At 40.5% G+C, this 11072-nt stretch overlaps 1 protein-coding gene across 1 annotated transcript; it reads left to right on the plus strand.

Moving 5' to 3' along the window:
* Nucleotides 1-4707: 4707 nt before the first annotated feature.
* On the plus strand, nt 4708-5892 carry LOC113079816 (paraneoplastic antigen Ma2-like). The gene has a single exon (XM_026252040.1). It carries the CDS (start codon nt 4708-4710, stop codon nt 5890-5892), a length of 1185 nt encoding a protein of 394 aa, XP_026107825.1.
* Nucleotides 5893-11072: the final 5180 nt, after the last annotated feature.

Below are 11072 nucleotides of genomic sequence, written 5' to 3' on the forward strand. Positions count from 1 at the left end.
ACTTCTTTTGTGACAATTTGCTCTATACGGGAGCGCGCGCTCTTCCGGCAGAAGTGCCCTTAGCACCCATATAAGGAAATTCCGCTCCATCTAACTTCACACAGAGCCATACTCGAAAAAAACTTTCCGAAACTTGTGACGAACCGGAAGAGGTATTTTTGGAACAAAAATACTTTTTCAAACGTACAACTTAATTTTTTTAACTTTTTCCATGTTTAGCATGGGAATCCAACTCTTGCTATTTCAGTATTAAGGGAGTATGGATGTATAAACAGATGTTTCAATATATTAAAAGCATTTTCTGATGAACGCATTTTTCTCCCTGAGTGTCGCGATTTCGTTTTCATTTCGCATATAGGCCTAGCCTACAGCCCTTATAATCATAGATGATGCCACAGGTTTTTTTTTTTTTCTTCTTCTTTTTTCTTTTAAAGAGCCTAGCCTACGTTTGTATGTAGGAGTATGGGTAATTTATATTGACAATACTATACAGAATTCCTAAAAGAATTTGCAGATTTCCTCTCAGACCTTCTGGTTACAGTTAATAAAGTGCTAATCATGGGGGATTTTAACATTCACTTTAATAATACAAATGATGCATTAGGACTTGTGTTTACTGACCTACAGTATTGTTCAAAATAATAGCAGTACAATGTGACTAACCAGAATAATCAAGGTTTTTAGTAAATTTTTTATTGCTACGTGGCAAACAAGTTACCAGTAGGTTCAGTAGATTGTCAGAAAACAAACAAGACCCAGCATTCATGATATGCACGCTCTTAAGGCTGTGCAATTGGGCAATTAGTTGAAAGGGGTGTGTTCAAAAAAATAGATCAAAAAAATTTTCTGGGATTTAGCAATCCTGTGAATCACTAAACTAATATTTAGTTGTATGACCACAGTTTTTTAAAACTGCTTGACATCTGTGTGGCATGGAGTCAACCAACTTGTGGCACCTCTCAGCTGTTATTCCACTCCATGATTCTTTAACAACATTCCACAATTCATTCACATTTCTTGGTTTTGCTTCAGAAACAGCATTTTTGATATCACCCCACAAGTTCTCAATTGGATTAAGGTCTGGAGATTGGGCTGGCCACTCCATAACATTAATTTTGTTGGTTTGGAACCAAGACTTTGCCCGTTTACTAGTGTGTTTTGGGTCATTGTCTTGTTGAAACAACCATTTCAAGGGCATGTCCTCTTCAGCATAGGGCAACATGACCTCTTCAAGTATTTTAACATATGCAAACTGATCCATGATCCCTGGTATGCGATAAATAGGCCCAACACCATAGTAGGAGAAACATGCCCATATCATGATGCTTGCACCTCCATGCTTCACTGTCTTCACTGTGTACTGTGGCTTGAATTCAGAGTTTGGGGGTCGTCTCACAAACTGCCTGTGGCCCTTGGACCCAAAAAGAACAATTTTACTCTCATCAGTCCACAAAATGTTCCTCCATTTCTCTTTAGGCCAGTTGATGTGTTCTTTGGCAAATTGTAACCTCTTCTGCACATGCCTTTTTTTTAACAGAGGGACTTTGCGGGGGATTCTTGAAAATAGATTAGCTTCACACAGACGTCTTCTAACTGTCACAGTACTTACAGGTAACTCCAGACTGTCTTTGATCATCCTGGAGGTGATCATTGGCTGAGCCTTTGCCATTCTGGTTATTCTTCTATCCATTTTGATGGATTTTTCTTCCACGTCTCTGGTTTTGCTCTCCATTTTAAGGCATTGGAGATCATTTTAGCTGAACAGCCTATCATTTTTTGCACCTCTTTATAGGTTTTCCCCTCTCTAATCAACTTTTTAATCAAAGTACGCTGTTCTTCTGAACAATGTCTTGAACGACCCATTTTCCTCAGCTTTCAAATGCATGTTCAACAAGTGTTGGCTTCATCCTTAAATAGGGGCCACCTGATTCACACCGGTTTCTTCACAAAATTGATGACCTCAGTGATTGAATGCCACACTGCTATTTTTTTGAACACACCCCTTTCAACTAATTCAACTAATTGCCCATTTGCACAGCCTTAAGAGCGTGCATATCATGAATGCTGGGTCTCATTTGTTTTCTGAGAATCTACTGAACCTACTGGTAACTTGTTTGCCACGTAGCAATAAAAAAATATATGAAAACCTTGATTATTCTGGTTAGTCACATTGTACTGCTATTATTTTGAACAATACTGTATGTTCATGCAGCTACATGAACGGGAACAAGTCAAGCTTCAGTATTCAGAGACCACAATAGTTTACCCCTTAAACATTCAACGCAATGGGAGATAAGGGGTAATGTTAAGGAGATTAACCATTTAATCAATTACTTTGCAGTCAAACACGATTCTCTTCATCAAGATCATCATCACTATGAGGTCAACTCTCATAAATCTTAATGCTGACGTTTCACAGATGAAACAAACCAAGTAACATTTCTGTTTAATTGTTCCATAGGGAACCATATATATATACAGTAGTCAGTAAATACACATTAACTGTCCCTCTTGACATGTTTCTTTGCAGGATTATAGTGTTTAAAACTCTGGCTCAGTTTGTTGTTCTTTGGGTTTCTTCACAAAAGACAGTAAGGTGCTGGAGATCCTCTTCCTGATCTTGAATTCCCAGCAGGGAACCTTCATCTTCCTCATCTATTGTGTCCTCAACAATGAGGTCAGACAATTACAAAATTTACATTTGTTTTTTCACTACTTCAAAAGTCTCATGTTTCTAAAGCAATAAATGATAATAATAATAATTAAAAAAAAACCTTCAGAGGTTAACCTGATCTCATGAAGTCACTCAGCTCCTTTCGTCTTGTTCTTGTCCAGGTCAGGCAGCAGTATAGGAAGTTCTTCAGATGTCTTTGCTGTGTCAAACAACACTGAATACTACAACATCAATGATGGCAATTTAAATGAAAAAGATAAATGTAAATGATGGCAAATTAAAAAGAAAAGAAAATTCCAGAAAACTATTTCATGTTTGCATGGTAATAAGAAAGAAATTAATTGTATGGAATCATCTAGTTGTCCAATATTAACACATTCATAACTTTACAATTCCAGCTCCAGAAGAATGACCTTATGACTTATTTTGTGAGGATCCCTTTCATATTATATTACTTTAAATATTGTACTGTACTATAATATAAAAATACAAGTTTTTTTTAAGGAAATGTTTTATTGATATACTGAATATACATGTAACCCGGTTAAAAAAGCATGAGCTGATACGTGATGATTGTAGTAGGCCTAACATTTAATTAACAGAGTGTATAAATAGTGTGATTTAAAAGGTTGACATTCATTTAAAAAGTTGTTATAAAAATGTTAAAAGCCGTTTCAAAATGATTTTGTTTATTGTTTCATGGTAAAAGATTATGTTATTCTGAAAACTGTCCAAACCAGCATTTATGTGTTTAATACCGATGGGGCGGAGAGTCAGAGCTCGCGGGTTTGTTTAGAGCAAGGACAGCGAGAGGAAAGAGAAAAAAAGAGTGTGTGAGACGATTTTCTGATTTAATTTGTGAGTTAGTAGTGCACAAACCAGTGTGTGGATTGTGTCTTATGATTGTTTACACAACAACCGGTGAGAGTGACAAGCTGCATATTGCAAAACGGGAGGAATTTCTGCACGAAGTTCAGTGACTGTTTATTTTTGTGTTACTGCTAATATTAACGATCAGATAAATTTAAGTATAGGCTGGAGTCCGTTCATTACAAGTGAATGACATTTTCTAGCCAAAGTTTGACTAGCTCAGTTGAACTGTTTGAGGGGTTTATCTGCTGTTTTCGACCTGAAGACGGAAGGGACTGATCTTGGATTTACAAGGATTTCTCTCGTGAGTTTTACCGAAACTGTGAGGAGAAAAGAGAAACAAATAGAGTTCGTGCTGAAAGGCTGATCGGATGTGGAGCCTGCTCATTTGATTGTTGGAGAAGGACTGGACAGAAACGTTATCATCAGGTATTTTTTCCTTTTGTTTGCTCATTGGCGAGCGAAGCGGCCATTACTTTTGGGCCACAATGAACACAAGCCTCGCATCAGGCCTGCTACGGTATTTTGTTTTATAAGAATTTTGTTTGCCGGCTTTAGATTGTATTAAGGTGTGTGTGTGGGCCCACAAATTATGTTGGTTTAAGTGATTTTGAAGTTATTCATCGAAGTTTTCTGAATTAAGCCAATTGAAGATTAATAGGGTTTAAATTGTTGTCTGTACATTTATATATACAGTTTTGACAGTATTTTCTTTTTAAAAAGAGAGACATTTTATGTTGAAGGTTTAAAAAATAACAATCATATTCTTATTTCATTTTCATATTTCATTGGAGATAATAATTTCTTTGAGTAAATAATTGAGATATATTTTTCTAAAATCTTGTGTTGTGTTACTTTATTACTGAAATAGGTAATCATTTTGTTTGAGTAGATTGTGAGTAGATTAACACATGTGATAAATACCTTAAAAGAACCCAAAAGCCCTGCCCTTAATAACATCCAGTTTGAGGGGAGCGCTACATAAAATGGAGGCACCGCTGGGATTGTCTTGGATTTTTCAGTAAAGAAGAAAATACAAATATAGCGAAAAGGTAAAAGTACTAAGCTTATTTGCAAATAGTATTAACATGGAAAAAACTGAACTAGTGTCAGAGTTAAAACGCTGGTGCCGTGGTGAGGGTTTGGATGAGACACATGCCTTTATGACCATTGTCCCAGAAGATATAGAGATCAGTGAAGTGGAAGAAACACTGGAAACTATTAAGTCTTTAGGACGGGTGCGTGTCCGTGGGAGAAACTTCAGTGCAAGACTAAACCGACGAATGGTTTTGTGTGAGAGTAAAGAGACTGTGCGAGAGGACAGTGTTCCTTCTGAAGTGATGCCTATTGATGGTGGAGAGGCATGGCCTGTAATCATCTTAGGAGGGTCACCTGAAGCTGCTGAAGAGTTCAATAGCAAATTAAAAGGGTTGTTGCAGGCAGAAGGAAAAACCATGGAGGATCTCAAATCATTATTCCCCAGTACAACCCCGCCCACTAGCTCCACTGAATCCATCCTTCGCGCTGTCGGAGATTTGTTGGAAAAGACAACCAAACCAGCTGATGGAGGGAGTTATGGTCGACTACGCATGTTTTCGGGAGTCCTACCAACGCCGCCAGGGGAGGAATCATTTGATAATTGGCTAGAGCAGGCATCGCTTATGGTGGAGGAAACTGAATGCTCAGATAGAGAAAAAAGACGCAGGATTATTGGAAGTTTAAAAGGGCCCGCACTAGAAATTGTGAAAGCAGTGCGGCACACCAATCCTGACGCCAGCCCAAAAGAGTGCTTAGAAGCCCTTGAAAGTGCTTTTGGAAGTGCTGAGTCCGGAGATGATCTCTATTTTGCTTTCCGTTTGATGCAACAGCAAAAAGGAGAGAAACTATCAGATTTTCTTCGACGTCTAGAGAGGTCACTAGTTAAAGTGATTCAAAGAGGTGGCCTCCCTGCTAGCAGCAAAGATCAAGCCCGATTGGAGCAACTGCTGAGGGGTGCTATTGCCTCAGACCTGATGCTGATCCAGCTGCGGTTGAGAGAAAGGAGAGCTACACCCCCAAATTTTTTACAGCTGTTGACTGAGATTCGTGCTGAGGAAGAGTACGAAACTTCTAGAAAGAAGCTCAGTGCCTCAGTGCATCAAGTGCATGCTAATACAGAAGTGGATACCAGGCAAGCTGAGATTCAAAACTTAAAGGCTGAAATAAAAGAGCTAAAGTCAATGGTGGCAGCAGTAGTGACCAAAACCACTCATGACAAAGATGATTACATGGAGCTTAAATCCATTAGTGCACCACCTGTTGTTGAGAACCGGCAAGATGCTGAGCTGGCTGCCTTAAAAAACAATTGAAACGATTAAAACAGAAAACTAGCAACAAGATGCCTGAGCAAGATGCTGCAGTTACTGTTTCAACCTTGGAGGCTACTAAACAGGTCCCCAAAAACCCCAAGGGAGCATCAAAAAGCCCAGAAGAGAATTTCTGCTACAGGTGTGGTGAGAGCGGCCATTTTGCCACAAAGTGATGGTTGACTCGTCTCCTGTAGCTCCACTCCCATCTGGTGTGCTACTTCAACCCACAGTGGTGCCCAGCGAAGAGGTGAACGTCAATCATTTCAGAATCTTAGTCCAGAATGAGTCTTTGTCAGAGACAGTCATACCAGTGGGAACCGTTATCGGACATAAGTATCTGACAGATGCAGTCACTTCTCTCTCTCCATCCAAAACAGTTGACACTGAGTTTAATGTGAACCTGATCAACTTCGGAGACTCACCTGTCTCAGAGGAGTGGAAGGAGAGACTCCGTCAAAAGCTATCCACAAGGTCTCAGGTGTTCTCTTAACATGAATGGGATGTTGGATTGGCAAAGGGCGTAGAACACACAATCCGGTTATCAGATCCACGGCCGTTCAGGGAGCGCTCTCGTCGTTTGGCTCCAGCTGACCTGGAAGACGTGAGAAAGCATCTCCAAGAACTGTTGCGTGCAGGGATAATCAAGGAGTCTCGTAGTCCCTATGCATCCCCAATCGTGATTGTTCGCAAAAAGAATGGAGCGGTGAGAATGTGTATCGACTACCGATTGTTAAATAGCCGAACAATCCCAGATCAGTATACAACACCTTGTATTGTGAATGTGTTGAATTCAATGACCGGAAGCAAGTGGTTCTCCTTTCTGGATCTGCGGAGCGGTTATTACCAAATTGCCATGGCCGAGGAAGATAAGGAAAAGACGGCATTCATCTGCCCACTGGGGTTCTTTCAATTTGAGAGGATGCCGCAGTGGATAACTGGAGCCCCAGCCACCTTTCAAAGATTAATGGAGAAGGCTGTGGGTGATATGAATCTGCTTGAAGTCCTTGTCTACCTCGATGACTTGATAGTATAACGTTGGAAGAGCACGAAGAAAGACCTTGATCGTCTGGCAGAGGTTGGGTTGAAAATCTTGTTCGATAAATATCAATTCTGCCTTCCAAAGGTAAAATACCTTGGACATATTGTGTCAGCCAATGGAGTATCACCTGACCCAGCTAAGGTAGAGGCAGTTACAAATTGGCCACAGCCTACGCACCTGAAGGCTCTTCAATCCTTCTTGGGATTTTGTGGATATTAGAGGCGTTTCATCGCCAATTATGCAGCCATCGTCAGGCCATTGTCTGAGCTCACCAAAGGCTATGCTCCAACCCAGCGGGGCAAGAAATCTGAGAAAGACAACACTAAGATTTACCTTAAAGAGTCTGAGCCCTTTGGTGAGAGGTTGCACCAGTCCTGCACAGAAGCTTTTCACAAGATTATCCACTGCCTTACTCATGTACCTGTGTTGGCTTTTGCAGATCACAACAAGTCCTATGTCCTGCATGTGGACGCCAGTTTGAGAGGGCTGGGCGCCGTCCTATATCAGGAGCACAGTGAGGGTCTGAGACCAGTCGCCTTCGCTAGCAGGAAGCTATAGACATCTGAGAGGAATTACCCCGTTCACCAGCTGGAGTTTCTGGCCCTTAAGTGGGCCGTTGTGGATAAATTCCACGATTATTTGTATGGAGTCAGATTTACTGTACGTACGGACAATAACCCGCTTACGTATGTGTTATCGACCGCCAAGCTCAGTGCTGTGGGGCACAGATGGCTCTCTGCTTTATCCACATATGACTTTGATGTCCAGTACTGACCAGGTAGACACAACATAGACGCTGACCTGCTCTCAAGGAATATGCCTGATGAGAGTTCAGAGGAATGGGAGACCATACCACAGTCTGGTGTGAGATCTATCTGCAAACGAATCTGCATCCCTGGTTCAGCGGGCAGTCCACCAAGGTATGTAGATCAGTTGGGAGCTTCGCCAAAATGTGTGCCTGATAGTTATGCATTTCCAACTCACCTGGAATTGAAATCATTGGGGCAGATGTCAAAGCAGGAGTTGATTGAAGCTCAGGAGGATGATACAGCCATCCGATCTGTCGTACAAGCTGTGAAACATGGCAAATGGCCTGAAGAGAATGGATCCTGTTTAGAGCGCTCTCATTTTAAAAAAGAGATGGGCAAACTGATGATGAAAGATGGGCTACTCCACCGATTAAGCAAGCGACCCTCTGGAGAAGAACTCACTCAACTTGTCTTGCCAAGTAAGTTCAAAGAAGTAGTGTTAAAGGCAACCCATGATGATCTCGGACACCTGGGTATTGAAAGAACAGCAGACTTGTTGAGGAGCAGGTTCTTTTGGCCAAAAATGACATGCAATGTTGAGCAGTACATAAAGAACTGTGGAGAATGTGTGACTCGGAAAACCCCCTGTCAAAGGGTAGCGCCTTTACATCACATTTCAAGCAATGGACCGATGGATCTGGTATGCATCGATTTTCTGTCCTTGGAGCCAGATTCTGCGGGTATCAGCAATGTGTTAGTGGTCACGGATCATTTCACCCGTTATGCACAGGCTTTCCCATCAAGAAATCAGAAAGCACAGACGGTGGCAAAGATCCTGGTGGACAAGTACTTCCTGCATTATGGTTTGCCGGCCAGAATCCACTCAGACCAAGGAAGAGACTTTGAGAGTCAGTTAATCAAAGAGCTCTTGAAGATGATGGGGATCCGGAAATGACGGACCACTCCCTATCACCCGCAGGGAGATCCGCAGCCTGAGAGGTTCAACAGAACTCTTCTTTCGATGCTGGGAACTCTGGGCTGTGAGAGGAAACAGCAGTGGAGCAAACATATTGGCTACCTGGTTCACGCGTACAACAGTACCAAATGTGATGCTACGGGGTAATCACCCTATTTCTTAATGTATGGCAGAGAAGCAAGGCTTCCAATAGACTTGTGTTTTGGAACGTCTCCTGATGGCAAAGCTGAGGGTGGCCATTCACGCTATGTAACCAAGCTAAAAGAAGACTTGCAAAGAGCTTACAAGCTTGCCTCTGAGGTGGCCTACAAGACACATCAGAGGAACAAGAGGTTCTATGATAAAAGAGTGGGATTCCAAACACTGGATATCGGTGACAGAGTGTTGCTAAGGAATTTAGGATTGAAAGGGAAACATAAGTTGGAGAGTCGTTGGAGTCCCATCCCTTATGTAGTCCTGGGAAAGATGCCCAACATTCCAGTGTACAAAGTGAAACCGGAGGATGGAGGAGGAGGAGTCAAAACTCTTCATCGGGATCATCTTTTGCCAATTGGACAGTTAGTCAGAATGCCAAATGTGGAGACTGAGGACAAGTCACATGTCAAAACAAGATCAAGGACAAGAACTGAGACACAACAGAGGTCAAAGAAAGTCTTACCTGAAGTACAGGAAACTCTTCAAGAGTTGCAGTTTACAGATTCCTCTTCAGATGTGGAGTATTATGGACCTGAGAAACCCTACAGTACTTACCTGAAAGAGATTCTGACAAAAGAAAGAGATGCTGCTGGACAGTCAAATTTCATCCAAGATGATAGTGATTATTCTAAACAGCCAGATGAAAATGCTGAGGATAGTTTGTCAGAGGGAAATAGTTTGGAGGAGGAACATCACAGTATATGTGAAGAGGATGGAGAACAAGATTCAGTTCCTGAGGAAGAAAGTGATCCAGAGACTGATAACCCTTGCCACGATAAGCAACCAGAGACAGTCACTAAGAAAAAAGTGATTAGCAAATCTGAAAACCGTCCAAAGAGGATGGTCAAACCAGTTATCAGATTAACTTATGATGAGCCGGGTAAGCCAAAAGATCAGCCTCTCACTATTGTGCATAGAGGTGTTATCATTAAGATTGGCAAGAGTTAATTTAAACTAGCTATACACCTTTCCCATTAGTACCTTTAAAAAACCAAAAAGGGGGTAGAATTCATTGGTTGATGAGGACATCAAAAACTTTTAGAAGGGGGAGGGTGTAACCCGGTTAAAAAAGCATGAGCTGATACGTGATGATTGTAGTAGGCCTAACATTTAATTAACAGAGTGTATAAATAGTGTGATTTAAAAGGTTGACATTCATTTAAAAAGTTGTTATAAAAATGTTAAAAGCCGTTTCAAAATGATTTTGTTTATTGTTTCATGGTAAAAGATTATGTTATTCTGAAAACTGTCCAAACCAGCATTTATGTGGTTATAGATAAATTTACAGATAAATTTAAGTATTGGCTGGAGTCCGTTCATTACAAGTGAATGACATTTTCTAGCTAAAGTTTGACTAGCTCAGTTGAACTGTTTGAGGGGTTTATCTGCTGTTTTCGACCTGAAGACGGAAGGGACTCAGACTGATCTTGGATTTACAAGGATTTCTCTCGTGAGTTTTACCGAAACTGTGAGGAGAAAAGAGAAACAAATAGAGTTCGTGCTGAAAGGCTGATCGGATGTGGAGCCTGCTCATTTGATTGTTGGAGAAGGACTGGACAGAAACGTTATCATCAGGTATTTTTTCCTTTTGTTTGCTCATTGGCGAGCGAAGCGGCCATTACTTTTGGGCCACAATGAACACAAGCCTCGCATCAGGCCTGCTACGGTATTTTGTTTTATAAGAATTTTGTTTGCCGGCTTTAGATTGTATTAAGGTGTGTGTGTGGGCCCACAAATTATGTTGGTTTAAGTGATTTTGAAGTTATTCATCGAAGTTTTCTGAATTAAGCCAATTGAAGATTAATAGGGTTTAAATTGTTGTATGTACATTTATATATACAGTTTTGACAGTATTTTCTTTTTAAAAAGAGAGACATTTTATGTTGAAGGTTTAAAAAATAACAATCATATTCTTATTTCATTTTCATATTTCATTGGAGATAATAATTTCTTTGAGTAAATAATTGAGATATATTTTTCTAAAATCTTGTGTTGTGTTACTTTATTACTGAAATAGGTAATCATTTTGTTTGAGTAGAGACATATACAGACACAGGGGTAAAAATCTTCATTAAAACTATAACTTAAGAACTGTGAATTCATAAGTTAGTTATAAAAACCTTTCTGGTGTGTACTGTAAAAGAGAGATCCAAGATAACATTTAAAACTGAGTTAATCAGTGTTAAAACACATGTGATAAATACCTTAAAAGAACCCAAAA

Source organism: Carassius auratus, unplaced genomic scaffold, assembly GCF_003368295.1.
Source record: "Carassius auratus strain Wakin unplaced genomic scaffold, ASM336829v1 scaf_tig00029285, whole genome shotgun sequence".
Taxonomy (NCBI): domain Eukaryota; kingdom Metazoa; phylum Chordata; class Actinopteri; order Cypriniformes; family Cyprinidae; genus Carassius; species Carassius auratus.